Here is an 18,938-nt window from a genome sequence, read left to right as displayed (position 1 = left end):
TATTTTTGGTGCTTTTATAGGTTGAGTTATCAAGAATAACTCAGGAACTTTGGATCTTGATACTGAATTTTAACTTTATTCTCCAGTCTGCATAAATAATTTTCTGAATTCTTATAGATGGTTTTAGATTTTGTTAAATGCTGAATGTGTTTTAAGTGGACTAAGATTATTTTGACAGTTTTGCTAGTGAAAAGAATCTGGTCCCAAATAAAATAAGTTGAAGCTCCTAAGAGATCACATGCTAAGATTCTCAACTATATTTCTTGGGCTTTTTTACTAGCATGCTATGCCCACTTTTGGTTCATCCACAGAAATGTAAGAGTTGTGTCATATGCAGTTAATAGGATACTTCAGAGTTAGTGGTTTTCTTTTTTTTAATTAATTATTTATTTTTGGCTGCATTGGGTCTTCATTGCTGTGCGTGGGCTTTTCTCTAGTTGCGGAGAGCGGCGTCTACTCTTTGTTGTGGTGAGCGGTCTTCTCATTGTGGTGACTTCTCTTGTGAAGCACGGACTTTAGGCACGCAGGCTCAGTAGTTGTGGCTCACAGGCTCTAGAGCGCAGGCTCAGTAGTTGTGGCACACGTGCTTAGTTGCTCCGCGGCATGTGGAATCTTCCCGGACCAGGGCTTGAACCCGTGTCCCCTGCATTGGCAGGCACAAACCACTGTGTCACCAGGGAAGTCCAGAGTTAGTGCTTTTCAAATGTGATTCAGAGTGTCAGATTAAAAAAAAAAATTTTTTAACAGGGTTTTGGGGATGTAATTTTCACATAGGAAATTACCCTTTTTTAAAGCATGCACATTCATATTGGTGAGTTTTGACATGAAACCCATGCAACCGTCACCACAGTCATGAAACCGTCAGCTGTCTCTCTGTAATCTCTTCTGACTCCTCATCCCTGCCCCAGATCCTTCCAGGCAATCAATCTGCTTTCTGTCAGTAGAGATTACTTTGAATTCTCTATGGTTTTGTATACATGAACTCATGCAGTATGTACATTGTTTTGTTTGGCGTCTTTAACTTAGCAAATTCTTTGAGATGTATCTATGTGGTTGTGTGTATCAGTAGTACATATTATATGAATATACTGTGATTTGTTTATCTGTTCAGCTGTGGATGGGCATCTGGGTTGTTTCCAGTTCTTGGCTGTTATAAATAAAGCTTCTATAAACATTCAAGTATAAGGCATTATATGGACATAGTCTTTCTTTTTTCATGAATAAATACCTAGGAACTGAGTCAATAGCTGGATTATATGGTAGGCATGTATTTAACTTTTAATGAAAGTGCCAAAAAATAAAAATAAACTGCCTAACTGTTTTCCAAAGTAGTTGTACCATTTTACATTTCCACCAGCAGTGTATGAGAGCTCTGTTTTTTCCACACCTACTTCAACACTTGGTATGGGCATTCTTTTTAATTTTGTTCATTCTAATAGGTGTGTAGTAATGGGTCATTGTGGTTTTAATTTGCATTTCCTTATTGACTGATGGTTTTGAACATCTTTTATGTACTTAATTGCCAACTCTATATCTTCTTTGATGAAGTGTCGATTGAAATCTTTTGCCTACCTAAAAAAATTGACTTGATTGTTTTATTGAATTTTGAGAGTTCTTTATGTTCTGGGTAAAAATTATTTTTCTTTCTTTGTTTTGTTTTGTTTTTTTTTTTTGGCTGTGCTGTGAAGTTTGCAGGATCTCAGTTCCCAGACCAGGGACTGAACCTTGGCCACAGCAGTGAAAGCCCAGAATCCTAACCACCAGGGAACTCCCTGAGTCAAAATTCTTTATCAACTATAAGCTTTGCAAAAATGTTGCTTGTCTTTTGCTTGCCTCTGTTGTAGTCTTTTACTTGTCTTTTCATTATTTTACCTAGGTCTTTTGAAGAGCACAAGTTTTAAATTTTAATGAAGTCCAGTTTATCCATTTATTCTTGTATGAATTGTGCTTTTGGTGTCATTTCTAGGAAATCTTTGCCTAACCCAATGTCACAAAAATTTATCTCCTACATGTTATTCTAAAAGTTTTAGAGTTTTAGGTTTTAAATTTGGGTTTATGATCTATTTTGAGTTAATTTTGTATATAACGTGAGGTATGGCTTGAAGTTGGGTTTTTTTGGTTTGTTTTTTGCTGTATGACTATCCAGTTGTTCAAGCACTAGTTGTTGAAAAGATTATTCCATTGAATTGCCTTTGCACCTTTGTCAAAATCAGTTGTCCACATGTATGGTCTATTTCTGGACTTTCTTCTGTTTTATTGATCTATTTGTCTATCTTTCCACCAATAGCACACTATTTTGATTACTGAAGTTTTATACTGATAAGTCTTGAAGTCAGGTATTGTTAGCCTTCCAACTTTGTTCTTTTCAAAGTTGTTTTGGCTGTTCTATAACCTTTGCATTTCCATGTGGATTTTAGAATCAGTTTGTCAATTTCTACAAAAAAAGCCTACTGGGATTTTGATTGAGATTGTGTTGAAGCTATAGATCAATTTGGGGAAGAACTGAAGCATCTTAACACTGAGTTTGCCAATCCATGAACAAGATGTATCTCTCCATTTGTTTAGATCTTCTTTAATTCCTTAGCTGTGTTTTGTAGTTTTCAGAGTATAGGACTTTCACATTGTTTGTCAGACATATCCCTAGTTTCTATTTTTATGCTATTATAAATGGTATTTTTAAGAATTTCAGTTTTAATTGTTTATTGGTAATATGTAGAAATACAGTTGATTTTCATATATTGACCTTGTATTTTGTAACTTTGCTACACCCACTAAGCTCAATAGCAACTCTTTGGTGGATTTGGATTTTCTACATAGATGGTCATTTTATTTGTGTTAAGACAGTTTTACTTCTTTCTTTCCAGTCTGGATGGAAAGAAAGAAATTCCTCGTTACACTTGATAGCTCCTCTAATACAATATTGAAAAAAAGTTGTAAGAGCAAGCATTTTTACCTTGTTTCTGATCTTAGGGAGAAAGCATTTATTCTTTCATTAGTAAGTATGATATTGGCTGTATGTTTTTCATAGATGCCTTTATCAGGTTGATGAAGTTCCCTTTTATTCCTAGTTTTCTGAAAAAAAATTGTTTTTTAATTCTTTTTTTTAAAATTTATTTTTGGCTGTGTTGGGTCTTTGTTGCTGTTTGTAGGCTTTCTCTAGTTGTGGCGAGCAGGGGCTACTCTTCGTTGCAGTGCACGGGCTTCTCATTGTGGTGGCTTCTCTTGCTGCGGAGCACGGACACTAGGCACGCGGGCTTCAGTAGTTGTGGCACGTGGGCTCAGTAGTTGTGGTGTATGCGGCATGTGGGATCTTCCCGGACCAGGGCTTGAACTCGTGTCCCCTGCATTGGCAGGAGGATTCTTAACCACTGTGCCACCAGGGAAGTCCTGAAAAAAAATTTTTTTTAATCAGAAATGGATGTTAGAATTTTTCAAATGCTTTTTCGCCATCAATTGAGATGATCATAGTTTTTTTCCAATCTTTTAATATAATTAATTACATTGATTTTTGCATATTAAACCAACTTTGCATTTCTGGGTTTTTTGTTTTTTTGGCCGCACCATGCATGGCTTGTGAGATCTTAGTTCCTTGACCAGGGATAGAACCTGGGCCCTTGGCAGTGAAAGCACGGAGACCTAACTGCTGGACTGCCAGGGAATTCCCACTAACACCTGTTAATAAGAATTTTTATGTCTGTGTTGTCTGCAGTTTTCTTTTCTTGTAGTAACTGTAACCGAGTCCAAGCTTACTTTGCTCACCGTGTGACAGGCCAGTAAATCGGGAGATGAGGTGTTGAGGCAAGGAATACGACTTTATTTGGAAAGCCAGCAGACCATGAAGATGGTGGACTAGGGTCCCCAAAAGACCATCTCATCGGGGTCTGGATGCCAGTTTCTTTTCTAGAGTCAGAGAGGGAAGTAAAGTAAAAAGGCAAACTAGAGAGGGAGAGGTGGCGAGGAAGTAAAGTAAAAAGATCCATCAGTCTTGCAAAACATCTCCTGGAATGGCCAGCCTCAGTGAGGGGATGTGTTAATTTCTTCTTTCTTGCAGCCATTCACAAGTGGGCGGTGTTCCCTGAGGCAGGCCATTATGTATGATTATAATAACAAAAGCAACAGAAAGCAAAGGTTAAAGTCAAAGAAACAGATCCAACATGGAGTCCCATTTAGCTCTTCCCCATTACATATCTTTTTCTGGTTCTGGTGTTAGAGCAATGCTCATAGAATGAGTTGGTATGTAGTTTTTCCTCTTCAGTTTTCTGGAAGAGTTTGTTTAGAATTAGATTGATTTCTTCTGTACATGTTTGATAGAACTCAGGGAAGCCATCTGGGCCTGAAGTTTTCTTTATTGGAAGGTTTAACTACAAATTAATTTTATTTAATAGATATAGGAGTATTCTGGTTATCTGTTCTTCTTGAGTGAGCTTTGGTAGTTTGTATCTTTCAAGAAATCTGTTCATTTCATCTAGGTTGTTGGCACAATAACAGCAACAACAATTTATTGGCATAAAGTTATAATATTCTCTTATTATCCTTTTTGATATATCTAGAATCTATAGTAATATTGGTAACGGGGAAGAGGTAAATCGGACTCAACGTTGGATCTGTTTGACTTTAACCTTTGCTTTTAGTTGCTTTTGTTATTATAATCATACATAATGGCCTGCCTCAGGGAACACCGCCCACCTGTGAATGGCTGTAAGAAAGAAGAAACTAACACATCCCCTCACCAAGGCTTGGTCAGTTCCAGGAGATGTTTTGCAAGACTGATGGCCCTTTTACTTTACTTCCTCACCACCTCTCCCTCTCTGATTGTATAAAAGAAACTGGCATCCAGACCCAGAAAAGATGGTTTTTCAGAGACACTATTCTGCCATCTTCTTGGTCTGCCGGCTTTCCGAATAAAGTTGTATTCCTTGCCTCAACTCCTGGTCTCTGATCCATTGGCCTGTCTGGTGGTGAACAGCGCAAGCTTGGACTTGTAACAGTATTACCTGATATTGCTAATTTGTGTCCTCTGTCTTTTTTTTTACTGATCATTTTCGCTAGAGTTTTACCAATTTTATTAATATTTTCAAATAACTACCTTTTATATTCATTAATTTTTCTCTTTTTTTCTATTTTCTATTCCATTGATTTCTTGTCTGGTCTTTATTTTTCCTTTCTTCTGCTTTCTTAGGTTTCACTTTTTTACCTTTCTTAAGGTGGAAATTGAGGTTGTTGATATGAGACTTTTTTTTTTTCCAATGTAGGAGTTTAGTGCCATAAATTTTCCTCCAAGTACAGCTTCTAAGTTCTCTATCCAGTGCCCTATGGATTACAAGATTTTCCACTCTAGCTGGTGGGAAAATACACTACTCCCAGCTCTGTACAAGCTTCAGTGATTGTTCCCAGTAATCCTTTTCCTTGGTTCTTTCCTTGGCCTCTGGTCACATATATTGGTTAATACTCAGTTGAATTCTCCAAGGGGTGGACCCTCTACATTTCTCCAGAGTTCTCCCTCTGCATTTCTCCAGAGTTCTCTCTCTTTGTAGCTCTCATCTTTCTAGTACTCTACCCTGAGAACTCTAGCCATATTAGCCTTCCAGACTCAAAGCTCTGTCTCCTCTCAACTCAGGGAAACCACCAGTCTCTGCCTGGGTACCCTTTCCTGCACCACAGCCAGGAAACTCTCTTTGTAAGCTGGGACAGTCACCAGGCTTACATCTTTTGCTTCTCATCTGTTAGGGATCACTGTCCTTTGTTGTCTGATATCTAATGTCTTGAGAATTGTTGTGTCATACATTTTGTTTGGTTTTTAGTTGTTTCAGGTGTCTGAACTATTTTTATACACAACACTTTTGACATCAAATGTATGGGGTTTTTTTGTTTGTTTTTTTCACACCAACAGGCATTTCTCTAACTCTGAACAGCAACTCGGTGTTCTACAGTTCAATTTTGATGCTACCTGCCTGGAGTTAGTATCAGACTCCACAGGTTTAAGAGCTCAGTCCCACAGGACTGTCCTCACTTCAGATGCCAGTCTCAAGTATTAGGTACCCCGGGTACCCTTCTGTCTGACTTGTCTACAAAGTTGGGAGTTCCCACAGCCCTCCCCACTTTCAGGCTCAGTAATTTGCTAGAACTACTCACAGAACTCAGGAACTCTCTTTATTTACATACCAGTTTATTATAAAGGATACAACTCAGGAACAGCCAAATGGAAGAGATACATAGGGCAAGGTATGGGGGAAGGGGCATGGAGCGTCCATGCCCTCTCTGGTGCACCAACCTCCCAGCATGTGTTCATCAATCCAGAAGCTCCTTGAACCCTGTTTAAGGTTTTTAATCAAGGTCTCCTCGTGTAGGCGTTATCGATTAAATCATTGCCTATTGGTGATTAGCTCAATCTCCAGCCCCTTTCCCCTCTGCAGAGGTCAGTGGGTGGGGCTGAAAGTTCTAACCATCTAATCTGCCTTGGTCCTTCTGGTGACCAGCCCCCATCCTGAAGCTACCGATGGGCCCCAGTCACCAGTCATCTCATTAGCAAAGAAAGATACTCTTATCACTCTGGGAGATTTCCAAGAGTTTTTGGAGCTGTGTGCTAGGAACTAAGGACAAAGACCGAATATTTACTTTTTATTATATCACAAGGTAGGAGCATAAATCCAGTTGCTTACTCTACCTTGGCCAAATGCCAGGTTAAAATTTTACAAGTTGTGTTAATTCAGGTATGTGTGTTTGAATATTTTCCAAGATGTGATTATAGGTTAGCATTATTACATTATGAAACTAAGCTAAGGAGACTGCAAGTAGAAAACAAAAACAACAGCCTCTCAAAAAATCCACCTTTTAATTGAATACAGAGATTTATTCTCAGAGAAGAACTCCATATACCCACTTCTACATGGAAACATTTATTGATACTGTGGTCGGGAACTAAGATCCCTCAAGCTGCATGGTGCAGCCAAAAATAAAAAAAAAAGGAAGAAAGGAAGGAAGGGAGGAGGGGAGGGAGGAGGGAAGAGAGGAGGGGAGGAAGGAAGGAAGTATCCTGCCATCAGCAGAATGTAAGTGCCCAGCAGGCCATGAACCCCTTGAAAGCTGTATCCACATTCATCATGAACTTTTAGTTCTTTTCAAGAGTTGTGTAAATTTGCAAAATGTTAGCAATTATATTAACATTCTTCTAAAATTATTGGGACTTCCCTGGTGGTCCAGTGATTAAGAATCCGCCTTCCAATGCAGGGGACGAGGGTTTGATCACTGGTCAGGGAACTAAGATCCCACATGCCGTGGGGCAGCTAAGCCCACGCACTGCAAGTACTGAGCCTGCACACTCTGGATCCCAAGCGCCACAATTAGAGAGAAGCCCACGTGCTGCAACGAAGAGCCCATGCACCGCAACGAAAGAACCTGCATGCCACAACGAAGATCCCACGTGCTGCAACTAAGACCCAACGCAGCCACATAAATAAATATTAAAAAAACAAAAAACATAGGTGAGCTATGCTTTAATAAAAATAAAATTACTGAGTTATTTCATTAAAAAATTTATTAGTGATTCATCATGTCTATGGAAAGGTGTGATGAAGAGTCTGCTATAGTTTATTAGGTATGCTGACCGCTACACACCCTTGTAATTTGTGTAGAGATATATGACATGATTGGAAGAGATGATGAAACTATCTTCAGGCACTAAAAGACTGAAGCAAACTGAAGGGCTTAGGAATAGGAAAGTCGCCATTAATGAGACCCCTGCAGAGATTACCAGGAAAGGGAACAGGATACTGAATAATGAGTTCTTGACCTGGAGTGTGCTAAAAGGATGAAGAGGAACAAATTCAAAGCCTTAAAAAAGCCTTTAAACTGAACATGGTAGAGGAAAAGAGAAGGTTGCTCAGATAAACTCATCAATCTCACTAGTATACAGTAAGGCAAAGATAAATTAGCAAAAAAGAATGTCTGGCAGATAAGAGATACTCAATATTTGTTGAATGGGTGAGTGCATGAGCCAGTGAGTAGTGAATGAACATGCTTGAGGTGCCTGGTGAGTCACACAGAAAATATTTAGTACGTGAGGACCCTCAGGGCTCACATGGCTATGTAACCAACACCCAGAGTATGGATGATGATGGGTGGGAAACTGAAAAAACAGTTTAAAAAGACGGTAAGCTAGTGGTGTATTATTTTTGGAATTACTGACCTCCTATTTGACTTTTGATGATGATTAATTAAAAGAAAAGAAGAGATGGCATGTTAGTTTCAAGTGTTTAGAGGGATTTCTTCTAAAAAAGATTAAACTGATTTTTCATGATTCCAGAGGACAGGGAGGAAGAAAACATCCACCTTTTCAGCCAAATTAACCAAAAAAGTCTTTAAGTTGCAGGCAGATCACCCCTTACACTCTAGAGTAAATACGGAAGTCCTACGTGAGTGAGACTGTCTAGGAAAAGAGTAGAGAAGACCAAGAACAAGACCTCGGTGTATCCTTTACTATAAATAACTGTGAATCAACTGTATAATTAACCATGTTTGTAAATTAAATTATGGTTTTGGCTCCTAATTTGTGATATTTCTTTGTGTTTGTCTTTTACAGGAGTGATTCTAATCAAAGCCCAGATTTTAGAGCTAGTGTTTCCCATTACAGCATCTCTGAAGATAGCTCTAAATGCTCACAGTTCTCTGAAGATTATTTTTTCTTCTCTTCCCAATATTATATATACTGGCTGTGCAAAATGTGGACTGGAACTAGAAACAGATGAGAACAAGATCTACAAACAATGTTTTAGCTGCTTGCCGTTTACCATGAAGAAAAAATACTATAGGTAAGGCAACTAAGCAAGCCAGCGGGATGGAAAACGTTTAATATTATAGGACTGGAAGTGACCAAAAAATTACATATATCAACTCTTTCTAATGAGAACTAACTAGAGCTAATCCAAGAGAATAAATTGTTCTGCCTGAGTGATAAATAGCTATTTATGAAAGCAGAAATTGCCCAGTAATCATAACAGGAATTTTTCAAAAGCAGTAATTGGGAGATTTTATTGTCTTTAAGCAGCTATACTGAAGAAAACTTTTACTTGGTTTACATTTTTAACCAAGTTCTAAATGGCTCATAAGAAACTCATTTCCCCACCTTAACATATTATTGGAATTTAAAGGTTAAAAGTAATTATATGATCTAACCTCTGAGTTGTGGAAGCTAGTAAGGTGTTTAACCTTTCTGTATCTCAGTTTCCCCAACTTCATATTAGAAATTAAGGATAGCAGACTAGCACTCAGTGTTTTATTCTCTTTTCTATTTCTAAATACTGCAATATCTAAAAACCGTATGCAAATATATTCAGCATGTTATCATGGAATACTTTAAGAAAATTTACAGAAGCTTAGTTCATAAGCTTTATTTCCCTTTACATATATTTATGTTTGTTATAAATAAGTAAATGAACTTTGCTCTTACTTTGAAAGTTGCTTGTCTGGAAAAGAAAATTGGATTCAGGTGGTCCCCTCCCTTCGCATCCCCCCAGTCCATTCTCCACAGCTGACAGAGTGACCACTCCCTTCCTTTAAAACCTTTCCAGAGTTTCCCATCACACTCGCCTCTGCTGGCTCATCTGCTGTACTCCTTGCCTTGCTCACAGGGCTGCAGCTGTACCGTCTTCTTTCAGTTCTTTAGACACTCTGACTTTTTCCTCCTTAGGGCTTTCTCACATGCTCTTTTCTCTGCCTGACTCCACTAGGCTGGCTCCTTCGTGTCTTAGTTCAGTGGCCGTTCATCAGAGAGGCCTTCTTAGTCACCTCCTTTGTTCTCTGTTAAGAGTGCCGTGTGTGTGTGTGTGTGTGTGTGTGTGTGTGTGTGTGTGTGTGTGTGTGTGTGTACCTGGAGTCGTTTACTTGCACATTGTCTTCTAAAAGACATCGTTACTGAGATATAATTCACATCCCATCAGATGAAGCCATCTAAAATGTACGATTCCATGGCTTTAGTATATTCACAGGCTTGTGCAACTGTCACCACAATCAATTTTAGGTCATTTTCATCTCCCTCTCCCCCAAAGCCCCATACCCATGTGCAACTGTCACCACAATCAATTTTAGGTCATTTTCATCTCCCTCTCCCCCAAAGCCCCATACCCACTTATTCTCCCCTCCCACCAACCCATAGCACCCGCTAGTCGAATTTCTGGCTCTATATGTATGCTTATTTTGGACCTTTCATATAAATAATCATACAGTGTGCAGTCCTTTGTGACTGAACTTTTTCTTAACCTGTTTCAAGTTTCATCCATGTTGTAGCATGTATCAGTACTTCATTTTTTTTATTGCCACGTAATATGGATATGCCACATTTTATTTATCCATTCATCAACTGATGGATATTTGGATTATCCCCACTTTTTGGCTATTGTAAATAACACTGCTCCGAACATTCATGTACAAATTTTCGTGTGGACATGTTTTCATTTCTCTTGGATGTATACTCAGGAGTAGAATTGCTAGGTTGTATGGTAACTTTCTGTTCCTTTTGAGGAACTGCCAAACTGTTTTCCAAAGCTGCTGCACAATTTTACTTGCAGTCTCACCGGCAATGTATGAGGGTTGCAGTTTCTCCATGTCCTTGTCAACACTTTTTATTATCTGTTTTTCTTTTTGTCACTTGTGCTTTTCAAGCAACATAAAGAAACATCGTATCTAAGAAAAGTATCATTCCTAACCCAAGATCAGGGAGGTTTACTCCTATCTTTTCTTCTAAGAATTTTATAGCTTTAGCTCTTATGTATAGGTCCATGATCTATTTTGAGTGAATTTCTGTATGTGGTATAAGCAAGGGGTCCAGCTTCATTCTTTCACATGTGGATATTCAGTTGTCCCAGTACAGTTGGTTGAAAAGGCTATTCTATCCCCATTGAATCATCTTGCCACCATTGTTGAAAAGCTTATTGTCTTTCTATCCTATTAAACTCTTAAGTTCCTTGAGTGAAGGAACCAGATCTGTCTTATTCACTAGTGTATACCCAGTGCTTAGCACACTGCATGGTACAAGATATCGAGTATGTATTTGTTGAAATAAAGAATGGAGGAAGAAAGATAGCCTGGGGAAAGAGTATAGAGTGTAAAAGAGGAAAGAAACTAGAATCATCATGTGGATAAAGGGGGAAGTAAGTTTTTAGAGGGAAAATCAGTAGTCATGTTTTAGCTGTTACACTAAATTCCCCTATACTAGTGAGTCTTTCTAAATTCTGTTCTCAGTTTATTTTTTCCCCCCCTCTGGGTATATGTATTTAATTCAAGCTTTATAATTTAGATTCAGCATGAATCACAATAAATGGATCATCAGCAGAGTTACTAATAGAAAAATTATCATTGCCATTGCCAGAAACATAGATTTTAATTCCTGTACAATCATTACCAATTTTATCTCCAGAAATAACATCACAATATGTACCAGCAGGAAGACCAGTTTGCAAAGTTGAAGATAATGCCCAATCATCATTGTTAAAGACAGTGAATCCTCTGTTTCCTCTTCCAAAAGTTACTTGGTTGCTACCATTGTGTTTGTAAAAGGTTGGCCCTCAACTACATTACGGAACACAACCATGTTCCTTATTTGACGCCACTGATGTTCACAGACCCAGTCATTGCCACAAGTAGTATCTTGATTTCAATTTATTTTTTAATAATTTATTTTTAAAAGACGTATATCCCTGTCTTTAAAAGTACTTAGATAGAATAATATTATCCATATCGTTTTGTTCATATTGTTTGTTCCTTAGAGTGTATCATGGCATTCCTCTCCTAATAGCACTTATAAATCTTCCTCATTCATTTTAACAGTCACATAATATTCCATTGCATGAGGTACTGAAAACTATTTACCTAGTTCCTTGTTTATTGACATGCAAAACAATTTGTTTTTGATGAGAAAGAATCCAGTAGAAAAAAATAACTTGAAATTGATTGTGAAATACATGATTATCATCTTTATTTTATTTCTAGAAATAACTTACACAGCAGTGTAAAATAATGTCTTCTTACATTAGTATCTGAAAATTTTAAATGAATATGGAATAAATAAAATTTATTAGTTTATCACTTGAAACTCTTTTTTTTTTTAAAAAGCCCTTCTTTTATTTCTGGGGTGTTTCAGGACATCCTAGAGTTGTTTTAGTAATTTAAATTAACCCTGCATAAAAACCCAGTGATTTTTGAAATTATATTGCATTTAAACATTTCTTTAATTGAAAATCTTTTTGAGGGTCCTGTGCTGTTTACTCTTTTGTAGGCCAGCTTTAATGACCATAGTTGATGGAATATATAAGGTTTGCGTCCATGTAGGATCAAAGCTGATAGAGAAGATTCTTCTCAACATTTCTCCTGACTGGCTCAACAGAGTTATAGGTAAGATATCAACACGCCATCAAGAGGTTGTTCTTGGTGAAACCATTCATTTCAGGAGTGTAGATAGTATATTGGAACAGAAGGAACACTATACTGTAAATTAAGAGGGTTTTTTTGTCAGTATATAAGTTTAAGTGAAACACAAGACTATACACACTACTATATATAAAATAGATAATCAACAAGGACCTACCTGGTGTCCAACACCAGGACCTTAGTTTTATAATAGTTAAGTAAATGAATGTGCGACACTATATAAACATATAAAGATTGTCCAGTGTCAGTGGTGTGGATATGTAGGATCTTCAGCTCTGATGATAGGTCTAGTCAGTGGCTAACAACAAAGTGAAGATGACCCATTTGTCACATGCTCAAACTCCATCCTTTTCTCATTAGTCTTAGACTCTCTAAGCAGTTGAGTTAATCTGATTCAATTGATTGCTCTGTCTGTTAATAGTGGATTATTTTTTCTGGCTTTCATTTTTGCTTGAATGCTGAACATTGCATATAGAACAATACAGACTGAGGTAAATAGTATTTGTACCTGAAGTGGGCATGCCTGTTTTCCTAGACCTTTACTGGGAGTTGGGAGTGGGCAGAGTAGTTAATCTTGTCAGACCCTGAGTCAGATTTGAGTTTTTTTTGTTCTGGTTACCTTCCGGTCACCACTGGCTTCCAGTTATGTAGCATTATGTATGCTCATGGTGGGGAGTGGTTCTCCAGAGAGTTTTCCCTAATATTCCTGCTTCACCAGTCAGCTTTAACCCTTCACTCTGTACCTGGGCCTCAGAGAGAGTTTCTCTTCATGTGCTTATACCTCCCCAGGCTGTACAACCTCTATTCGTTGTCATTTGGTGAATCCCAGCCTGGAGGGAAGGGCAGGAGTGATTCTCTTTGATTCTGGTCCAGCCTTAGTCTTACACAGGCTCTGCGTGTCTGGGTCTTGGATGTGGTGCTTTCTCAGTGACCCTGCCCCTCCTGCCAAGTCAGCCAAGCTCTGCCTCGTGTCCTTGGTGGGTATCTTTGTGTGGTCCTGCCCCTCTCTCAGCAGCAGGGCACCGCTAATGGTCTTGATCCAGGGTGGTTTTCTGCCCCTCCCCCAGGGATAGAGGGATTTTCCTTTCACCTTTCCTCCATCTTCATCCTCACCATCTGTGTCTTGGGGCAGTAGGACTTGAGGTCTTCCTCCAGCAGTTTAAGGCTTTTGTTCCTTAAGGGAGCCGTCCTGAGTGGTGTTTTGTGCTTTTCCTCCTGGCAGCTTCTCCCCTTTCCCAGGCCTTCACCACAGCTGGAAGCTTTCTCTGATGTGTTGCCCTGCATCCAGCCTTGTGAGTACCTGGTGAAGATGAGAAGAGCACGTGCCCCCTTGTCTTTGACGCTGGTCCACGCTTGGCTTTTAGCAGTTCATTGAAACTTGAAGCACATTCTTCATTCTTGCTTGTTTGGTGGACTGTCTTCTTTCTGAGCTCGGCCCCAGGTAAACCCGTGCTCCTGTCCTGTCTCTCCTTACACTGCAGTCTTCTTGGCAGCCGTACAACCTTGGTTCACTTATAGGTCCAAGAAGATCGTGATTTTGTAGTTTATTCAGCTTTTTCTAATAATTGTTAGGGTAGGAGACACACTCTTCCCAGTATTCTACTTCCTAATCGGAAGTCTCTGTTTTTTAAATTCACTTTCTTTATTAATTTTCATTCTTTCCACTGTTTTCATGCCTTTTCTCGTTGCTCTTTGTTTATTTTCAGTCTTGTCTTTTCATTTTTTGCACAATGGCAGTTAGTCTTCATTTCTCAGAGAAGCATCATTCTCATATACAGTATAGACCTGTGTTTTGCCCAGTCCTGAGACAATTAAAGTCCTCCTTCTTGGCATTAATTAAATCGTATCCATAAGTGAAGATGTGGGCACCGTTATAAAGTGTTCATCAGGTCATTCAGGTTATCACTAACCTTGATTTTTTTTTAGCTTATTAAAGTGAAAATTCAAAAATTTTAAGTGTTGTACAGAATTCTCACACCTCCAGGAATATGTCATGGGCCCTCCAGGAGTTTGTAGACTCAATCCAAGAAAGGCTGGTGGTGTTGGTCAGGGAACCAGTAGAGTCTGAGCATAGTCAGTGGTGCCTTGTCTGTCTAGTGTTGAGCAACTTGCTAATGACTTGATTGGATGTCCTCAAAAAATGAGAGGAAGCATATAGGACAGATGCAGAATACAAAGACATATCCACCTATAATCTTAGTATTTGTATATATTATCAAGATTTGATATTAAGTAACCAACTTAGAGTCCTGTTATATAAATAATAAATAAGGTATATGTAACTGTGATAAGAGCTATAGACTAGATAAATATAAGAGTACTTTTCTGATATGGACATGCCCTTTTTGTTTCAGCCTTAATTTAGGAAAAGATTAATCTCAGTTCTTCCCTTGATTGTTTGAAGAAGCCAGGGGCTGTACCATAACAGGAAACACTATCAGTCTGAACAGTGCATTACTTGTGCCTTCTCTCCAGATCAGCAGGAATTGTGCCTCATCATTCTAGAGTAACCTGTGACTAGAAGGAGAGGGGGTAGAAAGAGACATTTACAGTGGGTTTGGGACTTGAGAAACCAAAGGAAACAATGAACCCTTCAATGTGAGCATGTCCACACTCCGGGAAGGGATGCTAAGAGCCCTTCCTGTTTCCTCTTCCTCAGCCCCTCCCTCAGACGTCACCTACAACCTGGTCGCCGCAGACCTGCTCCATGCCTTGCTGGCGGGCAGTGGGGCACCTTGTGTCCTGAAGGTGCAGAGCCTCTTTGTGTTAGATGAAAACAGCTACCCGCTACAACAGGATTTCTCCCTCCTGGATTTTTATCCTGACGACAGGAGGGTCCATGCCCTTCTCTGAGACCAGAGGAAGGAACTGCAGGCACTTAAAGGAAGAGCACTGAAATGATTTGTCTTTTGAAATGAATGACAGGGTTTTTGCTCGGGGTTTTAAAATAAGTATATTTTTTTAAAGAGAGTTGTGTTAAAGATATTAATTAAAACTTTTTTTTCCCTGAGAAAATTCTTTGAGGTTTTTGTTTTTTGGTCTTTCCCTTTCTTGCTTCTAGAAAAATGATCTAGCAATGAAGGCAACACGCAGCATTTCATCAGGATGAAAGGCTCTCTCCATTTAGTCCCTGCTCCATTCCAGGTACTCTCCTAAGTACTAGGACGCGGACCTGAGGCGTTTCCGCAGGAATTGCTTTTCTGCTATGGTCACAAACTCTAAGTGCTTTCCTTACACCTACATTAATAAACCATAGACATGACATGATTTCCTTGATTATAACTATACATGACTATGGATTAGTTCATATAAGCCTATGTTTAGACAAGTTCCAGACGAGCATGTCTTTCGATAAAGAGGCATTGAAAATGCAGGAAACATGGTCATGTTTCAACTCTTTATCAGGGGAGGCAGAGAGTCACATTGTTCATTTCTAGGATTTGAGTGCCTCACTGAATTTGCTTGCCAGCAGACACTTTGCAGTTGGTTCTCTCATTACGACTGTAGCAGCAGCTCGTAGAGAAGGGTAGTCACCAATGAGGAAATAGGGAGCGGTACTTAACCTGGAAGTTTGGAGGATTACTAGATTAATCATATTGTTTGAACATAACTACATCCATGATAAAATGAACAAGTTTATTTTACTAGGTGTGTTTTTAAAAATTCTTTTGGTTCATTGAAATTGTTTTCTCTAATTCAGGCTTTTTTTGTTTTTAACTTGGCTTCCCTAAAAAGGAACCTCAGGAGTTTTGTGATTCTCCTCAAAACCATATACAAAAATGATTGTATGAGAGTGCACACACACAAAAGTACCTTCTTCTGTGGAGAAGGGTCTGTAGTTCCCAACAAAACCTTTTTATATAGTATATGACAATTTCTTGTCATGGGAGATCAAGCTCCTGCCTGATCTCTTCCACTCCACAACTCCCTCCAAATGGTAACTCCTCTCTCCATCCTGGTATCTCTGATTCACTTCACTCCGTGCTCAGATAAGCTCAGATAGCAGGTCAGCAAATTGTCTGCATAATCAGATACTAGACAAGCTAAGGAATTGTCCTTATTTGCATACGTGTATAGTACAATGTATGCAGCACTGTGAACATACTGTCTGGAAGAATCTTACCAAAATCGTGTAGTGATTTCCCTGGGTGGGAAATCCTAGTTTTACTTTATTCTTTATTTTTACTTGATGGAATTACTAGGAAAATGTTCCTAACTTCTAAAGAATATAAATTCCCTATATTAAAAAAGATCACTTCACTGGGAATTCCCTGGCAGTCCAGTGATTAAGACTCTGCACTTCCACTGCAGGGGGCATGGGTTCGACCCCTGGTTGGGGAACTAAGATCCCGCAACCCGTACAGTGTGGCCAAAAAAAATAAAAAATAATAAAAAGATCACTTCCCAAATATAGAAAAAAAATACATTCATGTAACCAATACCCCAATTAAGATTTAGAACATTTCCATCATTCTAAAAATTTCTCATTTCCACCTCCAGTTAGTCCCCTGCCACTCATGACAGGAAACCACTGTTCTGATTTCAATTACCATAGGTTAATGTGACCTGTTCTTGAACTTCATATAAATGAAATCATATAGCTTATATTCCTTGGTGACTTGCTTTTTTCACACAACATTTTTGAGATTAACCCAAGTTTTTATGTGACTCAATAGTTTATTCTTTTTATTGCCAAGGAATACGCCAATTTTATGAATATATTACATTATCCATTTTCCTATGAAAGGTCACTTTCAGTTTTTGGCTGTTACGAATACCTATAGATGTGTGGCTATAAACAAGTCTTCCTGTGGATGTATGTTTTCATTTTGAAGCTGGGGGCGTGTGGTAAATGCCTATTGAGATTGCTGGTTTATGGGATAGGTGTATATTTAACTTTATAAGACACTGTCAGTGCACAGTTTCCAAGACTGCACAGTTTTACACCCCAGTCATGTATGAGGATTCCAGTTTTACATCCTTGCCAACAATTGGGGGTGCCAATCATTTTCATTTTAGCCATTCTAATGGGTATAAAGTGGTTAAAAAAATCAGGTTAGTGGCTATTTTGGTGGGAGAGGGGAAGGTAGTCTTTGGGAGCGGGTGCAAGGGAAGATTCTGGGAGGGCTGGTTTACCAGTTAGCAATTGCCTCGCAGCTCTGAGGTAGGAGATAGGCCCCAGGCTGAGCAGCTGCAGCTGATCTCCTGCCAACGTTTTGAGATGGGATACCAGCAGGAGCAGTGGGCCCTGATTGGGTGCGTTCTTGTGGATTTCCTGGCCTGACACAAGCTCAGAGAAGGCCCTCAGTTTAGGGGAAGGACAAGAGGGAGAAGATGCCTGCTGGAACCCATCTTGGCTGAGTGATGTGCCCCACACCAGGACCAAATATGGAGACGATTGGCCAAAACCAAAACCCAGAAAACTGACCCTATATAAGCAACCTAAGTTGCCCCTATTGCGTGCAACTCACTCTGAGCCCGACTGTGTGCTCCTCCAAACGTATTTTGTTTTTTCCACACATACACTGCCTCTTCCACACGTATTTTGCTTCTAATAAACGCTTTTATCTTTTTCACATTCTTGGTCTCTTTGCTAAATTCTTCAAAGAAAACAAGAACTGAGGTCCTTTTTCCAGCTTTTCACCTCCGGAATCAGCTCCAAATTCGTCCTTCAATATATGCTCTGCAGACGGAATTCCCTTAATCGTCTCTCCTTCGCAGTGAGTGTGATGCTAAACAGTAGAGGGCGCTAGAGATACATTGAGGGAGGCAGGCGCTTTTCTTGCTGTTTCAGTAGCCGCGCATCAGTCCAGATTTGAGTGCGAGGACACCAACCGGGTGGCGCTCTGCTCCGGCCACATTCCCTGGACGCCGCCGGTCCCTCCACCAGCTTGCGGCCGGCCTGGCCCGTCAATCATGTTCCCATAGCCCTCCTGACAAGGAGGCCAGCAGCTCCAGCCCCCTATCCGGTCTGCACCGGTGTGCCACCCACCCATCACCTACTCCCTGCGTTTGTCCTATCAGATTTGTCAATCAGCAAACCGGTAAAAACATATTACCAAAGGACAGATAGAAATCAAATCTGGTCACTTGCTGGATTATACTTCATCAGTGGAGATGAACAGATAATTTATACAGACAGGAGTGAAAGAAAGAGGAAAGAATGGAGGGCGGGAGGGAGGGAAGAGGGGAAAAAGGGAGGATGAAATGCGGAGAAATGCACAGCCACCAAAGGTGCACAAACAGAAGCGGCTCTATCCAATAGGCCCTTAAAAGTCCTTTAAAGGATCCCAGGCTGTGGGACTGTTTTGGCACTACACCGCCGCTTTTTTGAGGTTTCTCTGGCTATATGTGATAAGGACACCATTTTTAGACATCTGGAGTCTGATTCAAATTCCAGCTTCACCACTTCCTAGTTCTGGGGCCTGAGAGATGGCATCTCCTCCCTGATGTGTACTTTCCTCACTTCTAAGTGTGGGGCAGTTTCTCCTGGACTGCTGTGGAGTTTAACAAGCTGA

General features: G+C 39.6%; 1 protein-coding gene across 6 annotated transcripts in view; it reads left to right on the top strand.

The window, feature by feature from the left end:
• SHLD2 (shieldin complex subunit 2) overlaps window positions 1–15,427 on the top strand; it is a 114,338-nt gene extending 98,911 nt beyond the window's left edge. For 2 of the 6 annotated variants that reach the window (XR_004040862.2, XR_011376797.1), the window contains 5 exons: window positions 8,579–8,807; window positions 12,269–12,384; window positions 13,210–13,397; window positions 13,643–13,861; window positions 15,080–15,217. Coding sequence is in view for 4 of the 6 variants with exons in the window: in XM_060286477.2 (XP_060142460.1) it covers window positions 8,579–8,807; window positions 12,269–12,384; window positions 13,210–13,493 (629 nt within the window). In the remaining 2 variants the exon portion in view is untranslated. Of the gene's footprint in view, window positions 1–8,578; window positions 8,808–12,268; window positions 12,385–13,209; window positions 13,567–13,642; window positions 13,862–15,079 lie in introns of those variants that run through there. The other 4 variants (XM_030862815.3, XM_030862816.2, XM_060286477.2 and 1 more) reach the window with 4 other exon arrangements.
• Window positions 15,428–18,938: the final 3,511 nt, after the last annotated feature.

Source organism: Globicephala melas, chromosome 16, assembly GCF_963455315.2.
Source record: "Globicephala melas chromosome 16, mGloMel1.2, whole genome shotgun sequence".
Lineage (NCBI taxonomy): Eukaryota > Metazoa > Chordata > Mammalia > Artiodactyla > Delphinidae > Globicephala > Globicephala melas.
This window is presented reverse-complemented; position numbering and strand designations above follow the sequence as displayed.